This window comes from Macaca thibetana, chromosome 11 (genome assembly GCF_024542745.1).
Source record: "Macaca thibetana thibetana isolate TM-01 chromosome 11, ASM2454274v1, whole genome shotgun sequence".
NCBI lineage: Eukaryota > Metazoa > Chordata > Mammalia > Primates > Cercopithecidae > Macaca > Macaca thibetana.
Window position 1 is genome coordinate 2,024,623 of NC_065588.1, and position 26,557 is coordinate 2,051,179.

The 26,557-nt window shown below is 38.2% G+C and overlaps 1 protein-coding gene across 2 annotated transcripts in view; it reads right to left on the reverse strand.

Moving 5' to 3' along the window:
* The window catches only part of DCP1B (decapping mRNA 1B), a 66,201-nt gene that overhangs the window by 13,647 nt on the left and 25,997 nt on the right, over positions 1–26,557 (reverse strand). For both annotated transcript variants that reach the window (XM_050747067.1, XM_050747066.1), the window contains exons 4-7: positions 15,312–15,378; positions 13,026–13,161; positions 3,587–3,715; positions 597–1,466 (exon numbers count right to left, since the gene is read on the reverse strand). In XM_050747067.1, coding sequence (XP_050603024.1) covers positions 597–1,466; positions 3,587–3,715; positions 13,026–13,161; positions 15,312–15,378 — 1,202 coding nt within the window. The remainder of the gene's footprint in view (positions 1–596; positions 1,467–3,586; positions 3,716–13,025; positions 13,162–15,311; positions 15,379–26,557) is intronic.

Genomic DNA, 26,557 nt, shown 5'->3' on the forward strand with positions numbered 1-26,557 from the left:
ACTGAAAAACAAGAAGAGGTCAGATGCTTGGCATTCCAGATTGATTTCAAGGCAGATCATACTAAGTTCCTATGGTCAAAACTTAGGGTTTTCTCCCATGTCTGTGTTGCTCTTCAGACCTCCTAACATTATGAAGATTTAACTCTACAAGTAAATGCTCTCAAAAAGGTGGGAAGAAGTTCTCAGATTGTTAACCAAAGTGAAGATTTTCCTTCCAGGTAGAAAGTTCAGGCAATCAAGATGCATGGAGGTGGCTTCCAGCAGCCTGCTCCAAACAGAAATGTATGTGGCACGCTGGTCCCTAGAGCACAGAGGTGGACTCTGAATTTCACTGCATTATAGTAATACCTTTTTCTTTGTCTTTTTTTTTCTTAACACACAGGGTCTCGGTCTGCCACCCAGGCTGGAGTGCAGTGGCACGATCATGGCTCACTGTAACCTCCGCCTCTTGAGCTCAAAGGAATCTCCTACCTCAGCCTCCCGAGTAGCTGGGGCTATAGGCCTGTGACACCAAGCCCGGCTAAGTTTTGTTTTTTTAGAGACAGGGTCTGGCTATGCTGCCCAGGCTCTTTTATTTTGCCCCGGTACAGATTTACCTGGAAAAGAGGAGTCTGCTGTTCTGTGCTGGATGTCTTGTTGATCCAGGATTCCAAGGGTTTCCCTGTTCCAGAGCTCTGAGTGAGCACAGGAAACTTAGCGGCCAAGGCCGGCCGGTTAGAGGCATGCAGCTGCTGCTCCTGCTGCACAATCTGAAGCTTCTTCAGTAGCTCTTGAGGGGAGATCACTCCAGAACTGCCAGTCTGATTACCAGAGATGGGGAGTGTTTGTCTTGGGAGTGTGGACTGTTCTCTTCCATGAGCCTGACGTCCTACTGTGTGAGGTGGAAGGGAGCCATTGAAATAGGCCTGTGGTGGCTGAGTCAGACCCTTTCCTGGAGCTGCAGGGGTGACAGAAGTGGGAGCTCTGCTGCGGTTCAGGGCAGCTGAGCCAGCAGGTGCTGGTGTACTAGGGTCACACTTGTTTGCTGTCCCTGGGATACTCTGAAGTTTCTCGAACAGGTTCTGAGTTCTCGAAGCATTTTGTACACCACGAGAAATCCCACCGTTGTGAGGAGACCCTGGCTGGACGGGTCCTGTAAAAACTTCTCGCACAGAAGGGGTACTGCCATTTTCACACGGCCGGTTTTCAGGCAGCTCTGACAATGGGTGGAGGTCTGCGCTCCTGACCATGAGTTTCTGAATGGCTGGACAGAGCTGCTTCTCGATAGAGGGTGAGTGTCTTTTGGGTTCCTCATAGGACAGGGAGCGTACAACCCCCTGCCTAATTGGAAGCTTCTCTTGCTGCTGCTGCTGCTGCTGCTGGTGGTGGAGATTCTGTGGAGGCTCCACAGTTTCCTGACATGTAGCTTTGTCCTGCTTCCTAAACAGAGCTGTCAAGGATAAGTGTTGGGGTTCAGGGTCTAAGGTCTGGAAAAAATAAAGAGATCTGACATGAGTCTACAAACAATTTGGTTATATAAGGGAGCACTATGAAACATAACTTATCTGATGACTTATTCTATCTACAAAGGATTACAGAGAATGAAAAACTTATAATCAACTTTAAAGACCCCCTTTTTAATGTCAAAAATTTTCACATCATGATCCCGTACACCCCCAAAACAGTTGTTATATTTTACTATCTGTTGACTGATAAAATAGGTATAAGGTCTTCAAGGGCCTGGGGTTTCACAGATTGGGAACCACCTTGGTAGGAAATTATATGCACTAAAAAAATAAACAATCTCTTTAATAGGAAGTCCATCTAAGCCTGCAGAGTAATATGAGAATACAAAGGCATATAAGAATTTCAGAATTTCTAGTAGTTGTTCACAGGATTATGGAAATCTAGGGCTGGAAAGAAACGGAAGACTTTTAATCTAACTTGATCCTTTCAAATATATACCAGTAGGATTTAAAAAGTCCTTGGATACATAAAATCTACCTTGGCCCAGCCAGTTACAAAGCTACTTCCTTCCTGCTTTTTACTTATGTTGCTTTCTGCATTGTTGCACTGAGAAAACAGGAGGCCAGGCACAGTGGCTCATGCCTGTAATTCTTGCACTTTGGGAGGCCAAGGCAGGCAGACTGCTTGAGCTAAGGAGTTCAAGACCAGCCTGGGCAACATGGCGAAACCCCATCTCTACAAAAAATACAGAAATTGCCGGCTGTGGCAGCACACGCCTGTAGTCCCAGCTACTCGGGAGGCTGAGGTGGGAGGATTGCTTGAGCCCAGGAGACAGAGGTGCAGTGAGCTGAGATGGTGCCACTGCACTCCAGCCTGGGTAACAGAAATGAAACCCTGTCTCAAAAAAAAAAAAAGGAAAAGAAAACACGAGCTTCATTTTAAAGTCAACATATTCAGGTCTCGCTATCAAAATATAATAAAAACTTTCCATGGAAAACAAGCAATAAAAAGCAAGCTAAAAATTAGATTTCTTCTCTTTCAAAATTCAATATAAGATTTTCATTACTAGTCTTTACGTCTTTTGGCTCCATGTTCATTTTCAAAATTGATTTAAACTAATTCCTTTAAGAAAATCTTTTTAATTAGTCATAGTCGTGATAAAATGACACAGCAATATTATATTTACAATCATTAATGGGACCTGCAGATTGACAATTTTTGTCACTGCTGTACTATTCTGAAATATATATATATATACACACACACACACACACTAACACACAAAAGTTGCTGTAGTATTTCTAATTTAGATTGCAAATACAGTGACAAGTCATCATGTCTGAAGAGGAATTTTATACCACTCCTCTGGACTCTGAGCTCTCTGCAGCAGCTACCCCCATCTATTGTGCTAGCACTGCATCTGGCACAGAGGAGGTGCTCAGAAGTGTTCAACTCAATTTTGTTGCCTTGGTTGTTGTTCTCTTAGGTGGCCTAGGGAAACCACCCACCCCAGAAGAATATGGACCCAATGTTTCTGTCATCTCTGACAATGTTGTTAGTTTTCTAGGGTGTTTTTTTGTTTGTTTTTGTTTTCTGAGACATGGTCTTGCTTTCTTGCCCAGGGTAGAGTGCAGTGGCACATCTCATAGCTCACTGTAGCCTCAAACTCCTGAGCTCAAGTGATCCTCCCGCCTCAGCCTCCAGAGTAGCTAGGACTATAGGTGCACGCCATCATGCCGGGCTAATTTTATTGTAGAGATGGAGTCTCACTATGTTGCCCAGGCTGCTCTCAAACTTCTGGCCTCAAGTGATCCTCTTGCCTCAGCCTCCCAAAGTGCTGGGATTACAGGCTTGAGCCACTGTGCGTCGTTTTTTAAAAAATACATTATCTTTTAAGGAGTTCAAGTTCACAAGAGATTAGCAAAGAATGTGGTATATGCCAAAAGTAAAAACTTTAACCCTCTTCTAAGAAGAGTAAGTTATTAATAATGAAAAAATCTGTATTTTGAAATCCCTCTTTCCTGGGTTTATCTGAAAGCATTCTTCAACAACACCAGGCCCTCCCCTGACTATATTCTGGGTCAAAGTTCTTTAAGAATTCTAGAGACACACTGAATACGACAAGCAGAGGACTCCGTACCTGGTTGGGCTGAGGTATACGCTGTTGCTGGTTTTCACTGGGTTTCACTGGAATTGGTTTGATGAGATTGGGATTGTCATAGATGGCAGAGGAACTGGTTATCTTTTTTGGCTCAGAACAGGTTTTACACTGAAACAGAAAAAAAAAATCACCTCGTTTTTGGCTTAGAAAAGATTTAGTCTTTTTAAAAGACTACCTTTTTACTTCTTATCTAATTTGTAGATGGCTGTGTTTTTGATAAATTTTCATGCACAAAACAAAATCTCTTAAATTTCTCTAAGAGCTGTGTTTGAGTATAAATCAAGTTCAAATTTAATTTTTCTTAATTGGACAATTCAGTGCTCTAAATAATACTAACACCACCAGCCTCCAGGACCAGGGGTTTTTAGATACCTGTATAATTGAAAGGTTCTATGCTTAATATATCGACTATACATTTAAATATATGTAGTCTAATGCCTTTCAATGATAAACAAATATAGAAACCATTCCTTAAATAACATGTCTGGACAATTTAAGCAGTTGACTTAAACTGGAGAGTAACAAAGCAACTAAACCTTTTTTGATCTACAAACCAAAAAGCTGACTCAAACCACTGATTTAAAAATTACTAACATCATCTTTATTTAATAAATGACTTCTTGCATAAACAGAATAATTCAAATCTGAGCATTCTGAGCCACTTACTACAAATTAGAATTTTGTAGAGAAAGAGACAAGAGATAAATCTCATCATTTCCAACACTGACTCATTATCAAATATTAATCTAACCAACCATGCAATTGCTAACACAGTAGGATTCATAACAAAAAGAGCATGGCAATGATACTGGTGTCTAGTTTGTGAAAACACTAAATAAAACAATATAAAATGCTGCTTTCTGTACTACAGACTCTCCGAAGCATCATTAGTTTCCACTGTACAACCTACCTGACATGAAATGAGATATAAACACAATCTTGTCCCTCAGGAACCCAACATTCCCAATGTATTTTACAGTTATCAATGTGTATTTTCTAATCCAGCAATCTAGGGGTGTGGCATCTATTACCACTATATGCACGGTGAGGTTAACCATACAAAACATTAATCATTTTCTTCCGGGCATTCCATCAATAATTTCTATATTCAGCACAAGTATTATGTGGGATGCGAAATCACCTTATAAGTCATCGAGTGTTCTTTCCAATTCTTCTTAGGTGAATGATGGTATGGGCTGCACGGACCAACTGGCCTGGCTTTCCCAACTCATGGAGAACCAAGACAAGACAAGAATACAGGCTAAGATGTAATCCCTTACACAATTCTGGCATGAAAAGCCTTGCTATTTAAAAGAACGTGAATGCTTACTTTCTCTGAATGACCCTTTCTGTATTTCTTCTTTTTCTATGTTCAGAAACACTGAATATCCGGCAAAGAAAAGCCGATTTTTCCCAGCTTCCCTCTGCCCATATCCATTGGGCTAAGAGGCTGCTTTGTCTGTTAATGCGCGTAACCCTGATAGCTTTTCCTAGTTAAAATGTATCTCCAGAAGCTGTTTTCTGTGTCACTACAACTGTCTACCCACAAAGCCTTGCTTTTATGTAACAATTGCTCCCTCTTGTCAGAGTGCTCAGAATTAATCATCCACCTCAATAGTTTGTAGCTCATTTTCCAGTTGTTTAGTTTTCTATGCTTTTCCCGACCCAAATATCTTTAAAATCCTGGGGGAAAAACAGTTTCTGAAAAAGTATATAATGGATTCTTCACAGAGAACCTGAGGCATTTCCTTTTTTTTTTTTTTTTTTTTTTGAGAGGGAGTCTCGCTCTGACACCCAAGCTGGAGTGCAGTGGCGCGATCTCGGCTCACTGCAAGCTCCGCCTTCCGGGTTCACGCCATTCTCCTGCCTCAGCCTCCCGAGTAGCTGGGACTACAGGCGCCCGCCACCTCGCCCGGCTAGTTTTTTGTAGTTTTAGTAGAGACGGGGTTTCACCGTGTCAGCCAGGATGGTCTCGATCTCCTGACCTCGTGATCTGCCTGCCTCGGCCTCGCAAAGTGCTGGGATTACAGGCATGAGCCACCACGCCTGGCAAGGCATTTCTTTAAAACCTCAAAAACTTCCTCTGTTGGATGCTGAGGTTAAAATACAATAAAACCTCAAAAAGTATATCATATAATCCAGTTTTAATCACACACAAATACATACATACATAAACATATGTATTTATGCCAAGAGAGACGTCTGAAACAAAATACAATAAAAGTGTAAAAAGTTTCTATCTTTGGGTTATAGGATTATTGGTGATTTTTCTTTTTATATTCTGTTGAATTTTATCATTCAACAAAAAAATTTCTGTAATTTCATAAATAACTCACAGCTATATCCAGAAAAGAGCCATTAATTATTGTCTTAAACCACAAAACACAAATAGTCCACTTCTGAATACTCCAAGCCTAACTATGCAGCCTGTAGATCATTTCTGGTCCTGACTCTTGTTCTTACTAAAATTTGGTTATTTTATTGTTCACTCGCATCTCAACTAGAAATTGAATAGGGCGGATATAAAAAGAGATTAAATGCAAATTAATATCTTTGCTACTTTAAAGCAGATTCACAGAAAGTTTTTTCTCAAAAGAGAATGCACAAAATTTCGGCCAAAATAAGTTTTCAAATTATTTTCTTAACCTCCTGTAAACTAGACAGACTTCACTTTACCAGTATCATATATACGGAGAGCTCGACATTTTTCCTGCTTCCACTTCTTGGGATGTTCACAACTTTAAGAATTCTAGAGAGACTTAAACATAAGGCCTGAAACTATAAACCTACTGGAAGAAAACAGGAGAAAAGCTTCCTAACATCGGTCTGGGCAATGATTTTTTTGATGTGACCCTAAGGATAGGCAACAAAAGCAAAAGAGACAAATGAGATTACATCCAACCAAAAGGCTTTTGCACAGCAAAGGAAACAACAGAGTGAAGAGATGACCTACGGAGTGGAGGAAAATACCTGCACACCATACATACGATAAAAGATTAATGTCCAAAATATATAAGGCTCTCAAACAACTCAACAGGAGGAAAAGAAAACAAATGTTCTGATCAAAAAATAGACAAAGGGCCTGAGTGGACATTTTTCAAAAGAAGACATACATGTGGCCAACAGGTATATGAAAAATGCTCGACATCACTAATCATCAGGGAAATGCAAATTAAAACCACAGTGAGAGATCACCTCAAACCTGGTAGAATGTCTACCATCCAAAAGGCAAAACGTAAGTGTTGGCAAGGATGTACAGAAAAGGAAATCCTTGAATACTGTTGATGGGAATATTAGTTAGCATAGCTACTATGGAAAATAGTACGCTGGGCCGGGCGCGGTGGCTCACACCTGTAATCCCAGCACTTTGGGAGGCCGAGGCGGGCAGATCACGGGGTCAGGAGATGGAGACCATCCTGGCTAACAGGGTGAAACCCCGTCTCTACTAAAAACACACAAAAAATTAGCTGGGTGAGGTGGCGGGCGCCTGTAGTCCCAGCTACTCCGGAGGCTGAGGCAGGAGAATGGTGTGAACTCAGGAGGTGGAGCTTGCAGTGAGCTGAGATAGTGCCACTGCACTCCAGCCTGGGCGACAGAGCGAGACTCTGTCTCAAAAAAAAAAAAAAAAAAAAATAGTATGTTGTCCTCTCAAAACATTAGAAATAGAACTACCACATGATCGAAGAATCCCATTTCTGGGTATATATCCCAGGAAAATGAAATCAGTATGTTGAAGAGATAGCTGCATTCCTGTGTTCACCGCAACATTACAATAGCCAATAGATGGAATAAACCTAAGTGTCCATCAAGGAATGAATGGATAAAGAAAACGTGGTATATAAACACAATGGAATACTATTCAGCCTTTAAAAAGAAGGAAATTCTGTCATTTGCAACAACATGGATAACCTGGAGGACATTATATTAGGTGAAATAAACCAGGCACAGAAAGGCAAATATTGTATGATTTCACTCCCACGTGAAATCCAGAGAAGCTGAACCCATTGAAGCACAGCAGGCTGGTAGTTGCCGGAGGCTGGGGGTAGGAGGATTTTGGAGATGTTGGTCAAAGGATAGAAACTTTCAATCTGACAGGAGGAATAAGTTCAGGAGATTTTATTGTACATCATGATGACTTTAGTTAGTACTAATATATTGCATACTGAAAGTTGCTAAAAAAGTAGATTTTAACTATTTTTACCACACAAAAATGATAAATGTGTGAGGTAATACATGTGTTAATTAGCTTGATTTAGGCATCCTATAAGATACATGCACATCAAAATATCACACTGTATACCATAAATATATACAATTTTAATTTTTCATTAAAAATAATTTAAAAAATAAAACTTCAAAAAAAGTAAGTCTAGCATTGGAAAGCATCTCCAAAGTCTTTTAGTTTAATAGTTATCCAACACAAGCCAAATTATTTTATCACATCACCAATAGGTTCAATCTCTTCTTGAACACTTTAAGCAACGGAGACTCACTTCCCAACAATAACTCTGAAGGAAAATTCTGTTTTCCTTCTCTCACCACCTCTCCATTTCACCCCTTTCTTCTATCTCAGAACCAGTCTCCTCAGGGTCTTCACATTTTCTTAAATATCTGTGTGTGAGTGCAGAGACAACACGAATGTAAGAAGGCGATGGAATGCTCCTTCCAGACATAAGGCACTGGCAGCTAGCAGGGCGCATGCACACCTAGTTAGGCAGGCCAAAAATACGGTGATGGAAAAAGAACATCTGAAACGGGCCCTGAAAGATTGATCCTATTTTGATGGTTGCAGAAGGGGAGGGAACAGTATGAGAAAAAGCATGAAAGCACTCTCAGGAAGCAGCATGGGTATTCTGTTTGGCAGGAGCTCCAAATATTGGTAGAGGGTAGTAGGGTTAGAAGAATGATCTAGGCCATCTCAGGGAAGGCTTGAAGACTCCAAGGGTTCCTGTACTGCGCAATGACAAACCAAGAAAAATGTAGACTAGGAAAGTAGCATAATCATGCAGGTGTCCTGGCACACTGTATCACAACATCTGGCTGTTAATGGAAGAAGAAATAATTTCCTCTACTATTTACCTCACAGTTGGAGCAACTGACATTACACATATAACAACATGTATTTGATTTTTACAGAAAAGCATCGTCTACACAGGAATCAAGTGTCTGCATGTCAACATTATAACAAATCTGTGAGGGCATAAAGATGAACAGAACATTGTTTTAACTTCAACCAGTTTACAGTGTACTGGGAGAAGCTGACTTAATGTAATAAATGAGGAAGAACAAAATAAGTTTTAAATAGTAATAGACTGAGTTCACATGGAAGAGTAATTAATTTGACTGAAGAGATCTGGGAAAACTCCACGTAAAAAGCGTCATTTTTACTAAGCCTTAAAGGATATGTAAATTCTGAAGGGTAAATAAAATAAAGGGAAAAATATTCCAAGACACAGGCACAGTATAAAGTGATGGCCTAAATTAAATCTCCAGAACCGTGTATGAGTGTTCCTGAGCAAGACAGAATGTGTGTGCCGTTCTTTTACGTGCTGGTCACTCCAGTGAGGCCAGAGGAGACCCAGGGGAGTCTCAGGAAAACAAAGTTGATTATACTCACAGGTCCTGGAGACGAGAGGCATGCCACGCTGCACAGGGCCACATGTGGAAGCCTCAGCAGCAAGGGGAAGGCGTAGGCAAGGCAGGGCATGGGAAACAGGTTAAGCCTGGCCAGTTTGAGAAACTCTAGCAGGCTCTGAACTGTGTGAGTGGCCCCTAGTTGCTGGGTACCCGGCCCTGGGATAATTAAGGCAGAGGAATATTATACAGGCCAGAGAGAGGAGATATGGATCGCTCAAGATTGGTGAGTGTACGTATTAAAGGCGTGCTCCGCTACCTCTGAAAACTGGCCGGCCCTAGGAGGGGCGGTCTCCCCAGCCAGAAAGGATTTTAAGATATCAAAGCATTATAACATATAGAAGATAAAAAACAGAAACAATACAAGGTATTTGTATGTTGAGAGGAGGAAGGGAAAGAAAGGAAAATAGTTGTGTTCAATATTTCTATTTATTATTTATTTGCCATTGTTATGCTGTCTTCACAGAACATTAAGTTCCTAGAGGGCAGAAATGTCACCTTTTGAAGATTAATCTTTAGTGTGCATAATATAGTATAATTAATAAGTATAACTATTTAATTATCCAACTAGTTGCCAAGTCATCATAACATATTTTAATGACTTTTGAAGAATTAAAAAAACACAAAACGAGTATAGAAATAGTTGTTAGTGTCTGAAGCTGAGACTGAGGCATCTCTGTCCAGGCCACACAATAGAAGGAGAATTAAACTGTGGCTCATTCACATTCATATTCCTTCCTTCATTCAACAGCCATTATTCAGCACTCATCATGTGCTAAGTACTTTGAAGACAACAAGGGATATAAAGATAAATAAAGGACGTTCTTTGTACTCAAGAAGCTCACAGTCAAGGCAAAGCATGCTAAAGAAACTTGTTCAACTGCTCTTACGTGCCACTTCATTCAGGATTTTTCTGATTGCTTCCTCGTGGCATCATTTAATTTGTTTTTCTAACTGGTCTCCCCTCACTCCCTCCCTCACTTTCACTTTCTGTAAACTAAAAAGTTAGAGCTCAAGGTTTAATGAGATTCACGATCAACTCTTTGGGCAAGAATATTTCAAGATGGTGCTGTGCATTTGACATCTTACCACATTAGGAAGCCAGGGTGTCTGGTTATCTATGATATAATAATCATTGATTATTAATGATGATAATCAATGGGGTTCAGGTGGAGGCAGACTGACGCTTCCACTGTCAAGTTTCTATCAACCCTTCCCGTAACATTAATATTACTGATGATCACCGCCTGAATCAATTATTTTAACTGGAGTGTCATTAAGTTCTATGATTCCCTCCACATGTACCAGCTGGAATTCTTTGGTAGAGAAGAGCTCTCCCTCACTGACCAGGGCTGTTTGATTACTCTAAGATACAGTCCCTTTAGGGCAGGCAGGATAAAAGCTTAATTCATTCCCATTAATTACCAAGCTTCAGAGGAAGGGGTTGGTGCCTTAGCACCTTCAAAGGATGACTAACAACTATTCTGCTTGGTTTTATATGTTTGGTTTGCTTGCTCTCTTTCTCATTACCATGAACTCACAGATTTTTATACATTCAATGTGTTTTAATCCATTACAGTCATTCCTATTGATGTAAGAATCTGATGCTCTGGTCAGTGTCCTTGAAGCTGATTACTGTGCCCTTTCACATGACCCTATTAGTTTTACTATTCCAGACCTGGAATCAGAAATTTCTTTAAAGAGCCCTGACATCTTTTGGAAGGAAGTAATATTTAGAAATAACAATCTGGGTGATATAGATGCTTACTGCCACTTTTATTTTTATGTCCTTTCAGGGCAACAGTTAGAAACTCTATTTTTTGTTTCTATACCTAAGAAACAAAACATGAACTAATTCTGATATTTCCACTTAATCATATATAGTTTTAACTTATTAGATTTGATTTTTTTTCCCCTTACACTAAGGTTTTGGTTCCAACCACGTTTATCTAATTTCGTATTTGTTATACCCACAACAGTAGAAAAATTACAATGCCAACAGTAGAAAAATTAAAATGCCAACATTACTATAAACATTTAATAAAACCAACAAATGAAGTTTATAATTTCTTGCAGTTCTTTTTGTCCTTAAAATATAACCCACTAAGAGTATTCAGTTCAAGCAGCGGGTTTTGAAGTCACTCTAATTTTTTTCTAAGTAATTATATCATAATATGATATTCAGTTAGATACGTTTATTTCAGCTAGTTTCCAAATTCTATAATTTTTAAAAATTTTTATTTTTTGCCCATTTTTCTAGTGTTAATCTTGTAATTCTTAATTTTTAGGAGCTCTTCATAAAATAACCTTCCTGTTATTCTGGTGTAAACAATTTTTTTCTCAGTTGTTTTTGTATCTTTCTATTTGCTTGTGTTGTATTTAAACCTTGTAAAATGTTATTTTATTTTTATGTAGTTTAATTAATCGCTTTTGGGTTTTAAGGCATAACTGAAAGATTTCTCTTTTCCTAGATTATAAAGAAATCCATACAGATTTTCTTCTGGTACTTGAATCATCATATTTTTACATTTAAATTTCTAATACATTTGGAATTTATCCTGGTGTATGTTGTAAGGTACAGACTCAATTTTGTATTTTTCCAAATGGCTACCATTTGCCCCAACACCATTTATTTAAAAATTCACTCAAATAGCTGACTTGAGACTATCATCTTTATCATATCCTAGATTTCATATACAACTGGATTTAATCCTAGACTTAGAATCTTAAATCTGTCCCCATTGGTCTATTGGGCTGTTAGGTATCAATACCATCAATACCATACTGTTTGAAATGTTTAGACTTCAATGTTTTAAAATCAGGGAGAGTTTGCTCCATCCCGCCTCATCTCCCCGATCTCCAACCCCTACTAATATCGCTCTTCTTTGCCAGGATTTTCCCAGCTATTCTTTCTTGCATATTTCTTCCCATGAGCCTTACAATCAACTTGTCTGGATCAGAGAGTAAGGGAGAAGTGGGGAGGGAGGTTGAAAAGAAACCAGTGGTATTTATTTAGTGATCACCTTAAATGTAGAGATTTTTTTTTTTTTTTTTTTTTTTTTTTTTTTTTTTTGAGACGGAGTCTCACTGTGTCTCCCAGGCTGGAGTGCAGTGGCGCGATCTCGGCTCACTGCAAGCTCCGCCCCCCGGGTTCACGCCATTCTCCCGCCTCAGCCTCCCAAGTAGCTGGGACTACAGGCGCCCGCCACCGCGCCCGGCTAGTTTTTTGTATTTTTTTAGTAGAGACGGGGTTTCACCATGTTAGCCAGGATAGTCTCGATCTCCTGACCTTGTGATCCACCCGCCTCGGCCTCCCAAAGTGCTGGGATTACAGGCTTGAGCCACCGTGCCCGGCCAGAGATTTTTTTTTAAGAGTTTTATGTTGAACCTTCTTATCCAACAATAGGGTGTATGTTTCCATTTGTTCAAGTCTATTTTTATGCCTTTCAGGAGTTTTTAAACATTTTCTTTAGGTTTTATCCATTTCTTGTGAATTTTATTGCAAACAATTTTATATTCATTTGTTGCTACTGTAAATTGGGGTCTTGTAGTAAGTCTTCTGTTTGTATATATGAAGGCTATTGACTTCTCAGGCTATTTTTTAATCCATCTAAAGGCAAACAGTTTCCTTTAGCTTACTAAAGGCAAATAAAGATTTTTAATTTGTAATATAATTTCGTTTGGTGGAAGGAACAGCACCCACAGCACCTAGTGTTCCTAAACAAGAATATTCCCACTGCAGAACTGAAGTGTGTATATATCACAAGGAAGGGCAAACACTCACCTTTGTGTATTCGTCTTTGGCCTTGAGGAGCATTCGTAAAATATCTACTTCTTTGCCCTCTCCTGAATTGAGGATCATCGGGGAAATTCCTGCTCCAGTTCCCTGATGGGCTTTCAACTGTTCATACTGAGTTAGACTAGAAAAACAGAGGGGAAAGTCCAAACGAGAAAAACCAATTCAACACAGACAGTGTTTAAAACCATCCCAGTTCTCACCTAGGTGTTTTCATCCTGTTACAACCATATTAGAAATAAGGCTGCTTAGGAATTTAAAGGAGAAAAATGAGAGTTGAGGTCCTGAATTCACTGACTACATAGATGAATCTAGGGTAGGGGTCAGCAAACCTGCAGGCCAAGTCCTGTTCTTTACAAAAACCACCTGTTTTTGTAAAGAAAGTCACAAACACAACCAAGCTCAACACAGCCATGCTCCTTTGTTTATGTGTTGTTTATGGCTGCTTTCGCATCACAAGGGCAGAATTCTATAGTTGGAACAGAAATCCTATGGACTGCAAAGCCTAAAATACTCACTCTCTGGTCCCTTTGAGAAGAGTTTGCGAACTCCTCACACAGTGCATTCTAAAGGATGCTCTCATTAGTTGCTAAGGAAACCCAATTTAGAGTTCTGAAATACTGAGGAAAGTACCCCTGACTTTACAGACTGCCTTGAAGACAAGGCAAGGTTGATTCTGGCAACGCAAATCCTGTAGCTCTCTGGCCGTTTCAAAACATGGTAAAGATTCCATTCTAACTCGGAGAAGAAGGGCCATTTAAAAAACCATTTACAGCAATGAGGAGTTCTTCTGTTGCCTGGAAAACAATACAGAGAGAGACCAGATTGCTCCTATATGCTGCTAGGTGATGCCGAGGAAAATGTACTTTCCCTTTATGTGCTGTGACTTTCAGCTCACATTCTTATTATTGCCATGAAGTTTATGGTAGCAAAGATGTGAGTACTTACTGAGATACTTAATTCTAACTAGGGAGGGAGTCTGAATCCACACCAATCAGCTGCTTATTGCTAGTAAATAATCAATTTCCTGCCCGAGTTGTTAGGTAATTACTGCAGAATGCTGACAATTTTAACGTGGCCTCTTGGCTGAGCGACAGGGTATTTTTTAATCTCTGTATGAAATCCTACTATTACTATCCACTGCACAATTTACAGTAACACGAATGTTCTAGAACTAGTTGTTACGGTGGTAAATACCAGTCTGAATACACTTAATCACCATCTGAACCTTGAGCTAGTTACCTAAAGTTAGCTATCTCTAGCTAGCCTTTCAGGAATCTATCTCATTTCTTAAAAGGCGCTCCCTGTTTTTCATTTCTGTGAGGTCACTTTCTAATCATTTCATTGCCCCAGGATTTAAAAGTGGGGACTGATTCTTTTGCACACAGAGCTACAGTGTCATGTGGCAGCAGCCATCCTATGTGCTTGGCTGAGTCCAGTCCCAGGCTGTGACACAGCATGTGCAGGAAACTCATCTCACTCTGAGGCTCTTACCCATCCCCATAAATGGCAGGGAAATAACTGCCTCACAGTGAGCAGCCCTGGGCTCAGAAATTGATCAGTCAACCAATTGTAGAGCAGAGAGCAAGCCTCCTCTTCCAATGCAGTCAGGGAAGCCAAGAGTGGGACAGTCAGACAGCAATTTTAAAGCTGCCCAAAATGCAGAATGGGACCAATCACAAGGTATCACGAGATTAAAAGAAAGAGACCAGTAACAAGGAAGAGAGAGACGGTCGGCTGGTCATGAAGCTAACAGTAACTCAGCAATTTCTAAGGAAACTGAAAATGAAGACTACCTTAACTCAGTGTCTGAGACACGGGAGGAACTTCTGAGCTCCCACAAACACGTATACACAGTTAAAGGAAAGCACTTTGGGGAGGAAGGAGATGAAAGATTTTACAGAATCTGGAGCAGGCATTTAGGATGGCTCTGAATGTTCTTTTTACTGACAGGCATATTGATAACTTTTCAAAGCAAAAAACTGCTAATTTATAAATGAAAATATTAAAGAAAACTGCCATCTGGAACAATTCATATATATTTCACACAGGAAAAAATGAATCATTCTAGATGATAAATATGACCTAGTGAAAATGTGGCAAGTTGTTTATGTCTATTTTTCATTTATTAATTAATACTAAATGTCTGCCTAACCACTGTGAAAAGGGCTGCTGTGGGAGATATATTCTGTTGAGTATAGTATAGTTACATACACTTAGAAATACAAACAAAAGTACCAGGTCCTGAAAAATATTTAGCCATTTAGTACTTACTTTTTCATAAGCTCTGCAATTCTTTGGCATTCTTCCTTATCATAAAACCAAATTCCATAGATGGACACTGCAAAAAACATATCAAACAAATTATGAGCGTCTTCAAAACTACAAAATAGAAAAAAATCTCCTTTCCATCTTAAATACATAATAATCTATGTATTGAATTGATTCATTCAATAATTATTGAATAAATAAAAACAATCATTGGGGTTAAAGCTTAAAAATGCAGTGTCAAGCCAGGCACAGTGGCTCACACATGTAATCCCAGTACTTTGGGATCACCTGAGGTCAGGAGTTCAAGACCAGCCTGGCCAACGAGGTGAAACCCCATCTCTACTAAAATACAAAAAAAAGTAGCCAGGCATGGTGGCAGGTGCCCATAATCCAGCTACGCGGGATGCAGAGGCAGGAGAATCACTTGAACCTGGGAGGTGGAGGTTGCAGTGAGCCAAGATCGTGCCATTGGATTCCAGCCTGGGAAAAAAGAGCGAAACTCTGTCTCAAAAAAAAAAAAAAAAAGCATCGAAATTTAAGTCCACAGAGAAACCTGTGGTGGTTTTGTGCAAAGATACGTACCCACACATATCCAATAAACTGTGTTCTCCTTAAAAATATAGCACCTGAACACAACAGGCATTTGGTAAAATCTTCTTAAGCAAATGAATACAGATTGAAAATGAAATCACAATTTCTAAACTTCCTGGCTTCGAGATATCATTGTTTCCACACTCCATTTGCACATTCACAAACACATTTCGTCTTTATTTTTAAATATTCAGAAACCTGATACTCAGATTATGCCTGGAAGCCTCCCTCCCCTTCTCCGTCTCACAGGAACATGTTAACTGAAAAACTGGCTTTGTAAGCTGTTAGTTAGGGAGAGGCCACTGGAAAAAATAAAACTTAATAATAAATCTCTGGCTTCAAAATGGTACAGAAAATTTACACCTGCTGAAAGATTAGATATGACTATGATTTCATCACTTAGTAATGAAAGGAACTGTGACATAATATACCTGCTATTGATTCATTTAATAACGTTCAAATAAGTTGTACACCTTAGTACGTGCCTATCTATATCATTTTTATAGTAAAGGCTGAAACAGCTCCAAAAGACGTTTATAACTAACTAGTTGAGGATCTGATGGCATTAATCATCTAAGTAATATATTAACTACATACACATTTTAAAAATCTTCAGTGAAAATAGCAACAATATTATGATAGGGCAATGAAAACCAACAAAACATGTTTTTAAAAGGGAAAAAAGACTTCAAATTCAAACTTTCCAAACACGTAATTATATTAATAGTATTTTGCTGTTAAAACAGCTGTGATATTCTAACTACATCTTTTTTCTCCTCTTACCTGACCAATGTGTGGGCATGGAATTTCTGCTTCTCGTCAGTAATGATTCAGATATCAAAAGGTACAAGAAAGGTCTGTATAGTGCTATTTTAAGCAGGTATCTTAAAGAGGAACCTATGAATCTGAATTACTAACTTGCCAAAAGGTGGCAATAGGGCTTTAAACTTTGTTTTGCAATTATCGGTGTACCAGAAATCTTTTATCTTATCTTACCTACCTGCATGTGAAGTAGGGGGGAAGTAGGGGAAAAGATTCCAGCTTTTCCTTGAAGAGGACCATTTTACTCTCTTAGGTGAAAATACATACACATTTTCCTCCTTGGTACACTGACTTTTTTTTTTTTTTTTTTTTAAAGAACATCTGAGTTCTGAAGCCCATGTGCTATGAGAGGTTTTACATCAAAACAAAATTCTTTTATCTCAAGATCACTGAATGTGTATCTTGAAACTTCATATTCAAGGTTGCTTCCAGTCCATCAACAGTAATTCCCTACTCTGATTCCCTACACAGATTCCCACACTAACCTGCCTACCCTCACGTTCTTGAAGTCAAAGCAGACTGGAACACTGATGTTCAACCACTTAATAAATCTGAATATGTTTGTGTGTCTTGGTGACTTTAACCTTAGTCACAAAACTAGAAGCCTGGTCTATTTTTTTGGTTACAGTGTAAGTTTTCTTTCCTTGAAGACTGACTTTTCCAAAACTATCAAAGGAGAAAGGTGGCAGTAAGGGAGAAAAATAGAGCATAACTCAGAAACACGAGGCCCAACGGCAGAGGAAAAGCCGGCCATTGTTGTCTCATGAGTAGGCTCTAGTAATAGGAATATTTTGGGTATCTTTTGTTTGATGTTATACATTTGTGGCATTTGACATAAGGAATTAGGCTTTTGTAAGGGTGGGATGCCAAGAAAACTGTTGATACAAATAGAAAAACAGTCTGACACTGTCATTACCACGAGATAACTGAAATGCAGACTTAGGGAGGGAAAATGCCATGGAACATCTTTCAGATGTCAAAGCAAAATGAAGGAAAGACTGAGCTTGCAGTAATTATTGAAGACACTGTGAAGACCTTCTTTAGGACCCAATCATTTATCTCCAAAGCAACATGGCTTTAAAAATTAAAATGAGATCATTTTGAGATAACTCTTTTGATCCCAGTTTAGTCTGGACAGAAAATTTAAATAGCCAAGGAGGAAAAAGAAACATTAACCAAGAGTTCTGGCTACCAAAAAGTGGCACCAAGATAAAATGCAGAACTGGGCCTAACTTTCTTCTCCCTAAAATAGTTTTGCAACTTGAGCTGCATTCCCCTGGGAAAGAGGCTGTGAATTCCATTAAAGTTCGCATTCCAACTGAAGTTTCCTGCCTCTTAGCCCTAAGGTCTACCAACCCCTGGACAAACCTATCAGTCTTCCACACAAGAGGGTCTATCAAAGCAGTCTGTGGAGATATATAAAAGCCAGAGATCATCATGCCTTAGGGAGGTGATGAGCTGACAGGCTGACAGAAACCATGAAGTTCACATTTCAATCCAAGTTTTCCCGTAAAGCCACTGGGTGAGAGGCCCATCCCTACATAGGCAGGGAGCAGAGCAGGGAAGACAGAAAATACAAGGTTGAAAAGAATCAAGCAAGAAGGTGTTTTGTTTTGTTTTGTTTAGAATTCTAAAATTTAAAAGTAATTTTACTGTAACCTAAACTTGCAGCGATATGATATGGCCATGTAAACTTTTGTGGCACTGAAATGTTACTGCAGGAATGGCTTCTGGGTTTTAAAAAATTACAAGAGATCATGAGCAGGGTAATTATTTAGCTTTAAAAATCAACCAATTAATATACAACTGGAAATTCACAATGCTTCGAGCCTTTGTTCAGCCTGGTACGCCTGCATACCAGCCGCTTCCCAGCCACCTGTCTGCCGACACGGAGGTCAAGTTTAAGGGTACTTTGGTGCACGAAGCTCAACTCAACTATTTCTACATCTCTCCTGGAGGTAAGAAACCCTAAAGCGAAATAAAGAGTAGGAAGAACATGTGGAAATTTACTCTAAATATTCTAATGATACTTAGAATGTGACTGCCTCACTCTAAGAACTCATCTCTCCATATTTAATCAGGATTTACCACACACCGTTGTGAAATTTTGCCTATAACTGCACCATCCTGGTTTATGCCGTTCTTTGGAAATTCTCAATTGAAAAAAAGTGATGTTTGAGGCAACAGGAAATGCAATACTGCCTTTACATAATAAAACACCAATCTTTTACTTTCCTTTTAACTCTGTCAGAAAGAACAAGATCAAAATTTCCGTATTAGACTTCATGTCTGGATTTTGTAGGTCCACAAAGACAAGGCAGAGAGCAAGCTGATTATATTCAATAGTGGTGTTTTCTTTTTTAAATTTCTTCAGTGGAAAAATAAAAAGCTGGTCAAATTTTAAGAGGCTAGTTAAGAGGCCATTAAAGGTGGTATCAATGTCACTCAAATGCACATTTTCATTTGTAACCCTTTGATTCTTATTAGCATGGTGCATTAGTTCATTTTACATGTTCTTTGGGGATTTGCCTCATCTTGTTTATGTTCCTAATACTTCTGTTCGATCTGTTCTTTTAAGATATTTATAATTTGTTTTATATTTTACCCGGATACCATACAATTCCAAATCATGAATGATAGCTTATAATTGTCTAATGAGGACATGTGATAATGTTTGTGTAAATTTTTAAAAGAAGATATATATCCATTCAATTAGGAAGTGGATGATAAACACATAATTACACGGGTAAAATTTAAATAGGCAGGACATCTGATTTGGTAATGTTCTTTCTAATATAATTTCACTAATTCCTCTCAAAAGGATAGGGAAATATGTTTTTCTTAGTATCCAGCAAGGAAAGCATTTAAGTTCCTTCTTTTTACTTGGAAAGCCATGGAAACAAGGGAGTGTTAAATTACACAAACCTCTTCTGGGCATCTAAAGATAAACCAAAAATTTAAAAATTCCTTCAAACTCCATTCCTTTCATGAAGTCTTTCTCAAAAGAGTAGAATAGTATTTTCAATGTAAGGATGGAGAACATCTAATCATATATTTGTGTAAACACTTGTTTCTGAGATTTCATTCAAATATAGTATTTCTTGATTTACTGTACCATTTATCTAGATCAAGCTTTAATAAATTTGGCCATCCTGATGATGACTACTTACTAGCATATGGTAGTACACATGCACACACAGTTACTAGGCATTTGAAAGACCTCAAGATATTTAAAAAAAAACCAGAAAAATAGAACCATGAAATTTTAGAGCCAGAAGTCAGGTAAGAAGCATGCAGTTCAATAACCTATTTCCCTAATGAGGAATCTGTGGTCTAACAAGGCTAAACAAGCTAGCCAAAGTCATTTTTCTTGGTTTAATCTGTTTCCCCTAAAATATGCCCTTCTCCTAGCCTTTCAAATGAAATAGATGAAGCATTCAAATTTGTTTTTACATATTGGATTGAGTTCTAGGCTTGGTTATAAAAGACTGGAATTAGTCTTTTTAAACCAAAGTTCATGTGGACTCTCTAAAGGAAAAAAAGAAGGATGGAATGAAGGGGGGGGGGAGATCAGTGAGGAAGGGAGGGACGGAGGGGGAGAAAAAGAGAGAAAAGAAAGAAGAAGGGAATTAAGCTTTCTGGTAGTGGCAATGTTTTCACAGCAGTAAACACTCGAGCAGCAGTGACGCTGCCTGCGTGCTGGCATCCATAGATGGGAAACACAGGCTGTGTTTGGCCGGCTCTATGCGGATTCTGTACTTCTTCCCCATTTGGAATGTTTGCACTCAAAATGCTTTCCTCCAGCATGTTCTCTAATGCCTTTAAAGTAATGTTCTTCCATTCACCTTCCGCCTTAGCTTTACTGACCAAACACGGACACAATCTTGTAAAATAAAATCTTCACTGGCCACTGAGAGTCTACGTAGCACTGTTATCTTTGGCCCTTGGTCTGCTTCTCTTCATATGACATGGTTTTACTGCACCTCACAAATCAGTGATCCCATGACCTGGGAAGAATGAAAGGTTCAAAGCAGATGAGAAGCAGTTTCTATTTTACGGGTGACTAATACTCATGAACATTTTGGGGGAAACAGTAGTAACAACCTTCCCCTTTCTAAATAAATTAACGTTATTAGAAAGTTAATGCCATTAAAAACAAACAAAACTATCTTAATTAAAGCTTTATACTAATTTGGATTAAATTAATATGTACTCTCCAACTATAAATGAGAATTTATTACTTTCCCAGTAAAAGATGGATTTAATCTTTTAGAAAGTTTTAATTCATAATGGATTCATGTTATATCATTCAATCTTCCTAATCTTCACAGAGGTCATTATCTTCCTAAACTGGGAAACTTGAGGTCATCTACTACCCTCAGGTTTACCAGAGATCATATGGGATCTTTTTCATCATATACTAATTTCCTAGTTTTATTTGTTCCTTTAATCTAAGAGATATAACAGAGTAAATAAACTTTTAAAAGTTAGGAAGCTGAAAAGTCCACAGTTGGTAACAAATATAAATAGAAACAACTTATTCTGCTTTATTGGCCACTTAAATTTATATTTTCATTTGTTCATAATCTTGCTGATAAATTTCAAAATCTCCTTGGCCACAAATATCATGCAGGGAGTCCCTAATACATCTTTTCCTTCTCTCTACTCATCCTTGAAGACTCAGGCTTTCTCACTCCTCTAGGGATAAACAGTCCCAACTTTTTCTTTGCTCCTGTAGTTTTTTTTGTACATCCTTGTACTAAAAAAGGTAATAAATTAAGCATTTATAAATCTGTTCCCTCCACTAGACTATAAGCTACTGGAGGGGAGGACTTTGTTAATACACCCAGTACAGCAACCAGCATGTGCAGACATTCAACAAATACGTGCCAAGTTGAACTGAAGTCTAAGAATTCAAGCTCTTCTACCATCAATAATCCTTATAATTGTTGATATCAATAATTATCACTTCCTGGAATAATTAAACGTGGATCAGATATGCTAGAATTCTCTATCAATTGATTACACCTTCTACTAGAGATTTCAGCATGGACAGTCTCCTCACATCACCCCTTTTGTTCTCCTTCAACCTTCACTGAGAGTTTATTTTGCTTCAAATGCTTTACCTTCTTATGCTTAAGTAATGTTGATGGGATTCTGTCATTAGGCTATGAGCTCCCAAAGACTATATATTTCGATTGATTCAGCACTATGTAGGCACTAATGTACTCATTTAATGTGTATTTATTATTACAACCCTACCATATACCATTTTTCCTGATTGACTACTTGTTAGGCACTAGCAACTAAGAGCTCAAAGAATGCAACAATTCTGCAAAAGCACATGCATTTCTCTTCATTATGGAAAAACAAAGGACAAATAATAATAGTACTTTGGTCTACCAGAAAATCTAAGATATTCATATTCCAGTCGTGTTTGATAATGGTAATCTCAAGCTTACACATATAAGCACCTAAATGATCTGAAAAATGTAAGATTTATATGCATGTCAATTATTCCAGCAACACATTGACAATCTATTACCGTACGTGAATCTCAATGTATAGAAATGAATCCAGTCTCCTATAATTGCAGTTTTTGAGAAAGTTATATTTAAACATATCTATTTATGCTTAAGCTTATTTTTAAAACAGAGTATTTCTACAGGTCAAAAATTTGTTCCAATGAAGAACAGACTTCTTCACATTTGAATCAGATGATTTAATCGAGTGTTTAACAATGATAGGAATAGCTCTGCTGAAAATAGCCTAACTATAAAACACATGATCACGGAAATATTTCTACAATTTGACATAGCAGTAGTCTAGCCAAAGAAACCTAGTGCTACTTCCTGATTAAAGAAAAGTCAGAGTTTCTGTACTTTTTCATTTTTACCTTAATCTGTGAATAGAGACATAGGAGATACTACTTTCCAAAAGACTCTTTCCAAAAACCCTCTATGTTGAAACAGTTTCATTGTGTTTTGGTTCTACTATGAAATAAGAGCTCTAAAGCTATATATAAGGTGATTCTAATACAAGTTCTTGTCCAAAATTGTTTCCCTTCTTCAAAACCCATAATTTTTCCTTCTGTGGGTTAAGCAGTAAATTTACTATGATTCCAGAACTTGATTATTTGAAACTACTTGCTAAATGATTTTTGGACAAAAATTAGTAATATAAAACACAGAATCTAAACGAATATACATTATATAGCCATAATGACCACTTACTATAGATAAAGGGTAGGGAAACTAAAAGATGCTTTCCTTATTAAGCATTTAAGAAAATGTTTTGGAACCCAGCTTTTCTCTGCCAAGATTTAGGCTTCCACCATGCTAAACTGGGCTCTCTTAAACACAAAATATAAAATACACTGCATGTCCAAGCCACAGATGCAGTGTATGAATCTGAATAGCATTACTATGTTTTCTTGGTCAAGCCGAGAACCTTCATAGTCTCTATCGTTCAGGATAAAACAAGTGACTTTGCTTTAATTTTACTCTCACATAGCAGCTGTAAATCACCATATCTGACTTTGCCACATGGGTTTTTCCTCACCTCAGCATGTCAGATTGTTAAGTTACATAAGAGATGTATATATTCACATGAAGGCTCTCTCCGTGAGTCCCCTAGCAGCTACGATGGAAAAGTAGAAACTGTGTTAATTGGGTGGTCAGGGTGAAGAGAAGGGTTGTTTACCCACATTGTGTATCTGCTTATGTGTGTGTTTCAAGGAACTATCTGGTGTCACAACTCAACACACTGAAAAACAGAAATACAAAATCCAGAGATACCACAAGGCTCAAGAGTGAAATTCTGCTTTCCTTGAGATTTTTCAGAGCCTTCTTTAACTGGCAGAACACCAGTTCTTTAGACGAATAGTCTTCTTTAGAGTTTAGATCCCTTCCTTTCAGCCTAAGTGGAGTACTGACAGAGAACAAAAAAGTCATTCTGGATTAAAGGTCAGAGTGACAAGTTTCATCACTCAAGTCACAGTAGATGTATAACCCTTCATCATATATTAACACATTAGCTCTCTAAGCAATGGTGCATAATAAATAGATCAATTTTTCAGTCAGAATGGCAAAGGAGACTTAGAGACACAAAGTAAGATTCAGTGACCACATTATAATTTTTAAATTTTGGGGGCTCTTCTTCCTCTCTCATTAAGTGCAGGCTTAAAAGGAGTCCTTGAAAGTTTCTAACGCAACCAACCACTCCTCTCACATACAGTAAAAGAGCCTCGAGACTGTATAGGTTAGCGATTCTGACTCAGTGTGGAATGTGAGACTCCTCAGTTCCCACTCCATACTGCTCATGATTTGAACGAGTCTACTTTGAGGATTTTGTCTTGCTGGGCAGATCCTGAAGAGAAATGTATTCTGTTATTCCTACAAATACTAAGTTTTTGCCTAGTAAGAATGTCAAGTATTTTTAGCCATATAGTTACTTTAAATATTAGTTTCTTGACCCTAGAGAGCTTTAGGGGTTCAATAAAATTCCTAAAACTCTATGCAAAATGTCATGTATATATGCCAACAGACATTTTGGGAAGTGAAAAACTGCAAAGCATAGACCCTCTAGAACAATGTCTGGCACACAGTAGTCAAGCAAATATGTTTGAGGAAAGGGGGAGAGGGAGGGAGGGGGGAGGAAGGAAAGTAGGAAGTAAAGAAGGAAGAAATGAAGGAAAAAAGGGAAGTAGGAAAGTATTCAGATTCTCATAGGTATTTGTGACTCACAGAAGATTACGAACTACTATTTGCGACTATCAATATGCCAATAAATACCCTAGAACGGAAAACAACCTTCAATTATATGTGGGCAGATAATGTGTCTTTCATTTACTTAGTAATGAATTTACACAGAGTTCATTTTTAACTTTCCAAATTGCTTTTGTAATCATTGCCTAAACTGACTGCAAGGTAAAGAAAAGACATAACAAAGTCTCCATGTCTTAGAATTTGTTAAGTTGGAAGAGCTTCTATTCCTCCGTGGAGCCTGAAGCCTAGGAGAAAGCTTAAAAAGCACAGATCGGTTAGCATGCTCAGCCACGGAGAGGGCGAGTCACACAGTTCAGCTGTGGCTACTGGTTTGTTGAAGAGGGTGTCATTCTCAGTCTCTACAATGAAGTGGGAAACAGGAAGACATTGTGGAAAGCTGGGCAACTTTGTGGCTTCTGCCTGATCACTCTAAGTGGCATTCCTTCAAAGCTTGTCTTATGCATTCTGATGTTCCAGATGCTAGACAAAATCATCATATATACACACACACACACACACACACATATGTAACAATTCTAGAATATAAGTGATTTGGGAATTTTGTTAAGTACACTGTACATGTCTATTTCTCATCTAAATCTGTTTATTTCCTGTGTTTATTTGGCACCACAGAATACAAATAAAATATAAGATATGGTCTCTGCCCGTAAGGGGCCTGTAATTTATTGTCCACGCCACTGCCTTCTCAATAGCCTAGATAATTAGCAACCAGTTAATTAATGGTAACATAGTGGCAGAGAAAACGTTTTACAAAATGCATTCTTAGTGAGCAATATTGTTTCCAAATTATGACTCCTCATTGTTCTGTAAATTTGACTTTCTTACTGCTATTATTTACTATGGGTATATACAGGTACACTTTAACTTTGGTGCTTTGGAAGAGAATCAAGTTTATACTTCATAATACGTTCTATAATAGCCACCAAGAAAATATCTACTATTATATTTTAAAACTGTATTGTTTTTATATATTTCATTCTAGAGAAAGCACTGCAGAGTAGATGCTAAGGCTTCTCTTTGCTAGGAAATTGACATTTTAAAAAATTGACTCTCAAGAGAGAAGTGGAAGGTTAATTCCTTCCACTCAGGAAAAATATTAAGTTGTACAGGTTTCCATATTTTTGGCAAAAAGAAACCTTGCTTCTCTGACCACGGGGAGAAAGCAGATGTCACAACCCAGAGAAAGGGGGTAGAGCCTTCTGACTGATCTGGAAACTAGAAATGCAGACTCAACTATTTCTATTACCTCACATTACTTGGCGTTTTCAGCTGATGTCAAGCTTTTGGTATCATGTTGGTTTAAAGTACTGAAGATGTGTTTTAGAACAAGGACTGCTTTATTTCCAGGTTGAAAAAGCCAAGACACAAAGTGATAAGAGTTAATGTAATATTCTAATCAACACAGCAGAGATCAGAGTTAGCAGAAACAGCGGCTAATAATGTCAGGAAAATAAAGAAGGGTAAAAAAATTATCCTTAAATATTCATTTATTTAAATACTTCTTTTATAAGGTTCAATTATTTCTACTTTCTTACATTGAAGAATCATTTATGTAAAAGAAAATGCACAGATCTGAAAGTGTTCTGCTCAGTGAGTTGGCAATAAAACACTCTTATGTAACCAACACTGAAAACAAGATATAAAATATTTTTATCACTCTTTTCCAGTCAACCAGCACACCCCACTTCCACCACCAGCCCCAGCAGAGGCAACCAATTTTTTACTTCTATCATCCTAGATTAGTTTTGCCTGTTCTTAAACTTCATATCAATGGGGTCGTACAGTATATCCTCTTTCGTAGATGGCTTGCTTTGCTCAACGTGTTTCTGAAATTAATTCATGTTGTTGAATATATCAGTAGTTCATTTCTTTTTATTGCTGAGCAGTGTTCTATTATTATATACCAAAATTTATCTATGTAACTATTAATGGGTATGCGGGTTATTACCGGATTTTTTTTGCTACTATGAATAAAACTGCTTTGAGCATTTGTGTAGAAGTCTTTGTGTGGACATGTGCTTTCGGAGTCTCGCGCTGTCACCCAGGCTG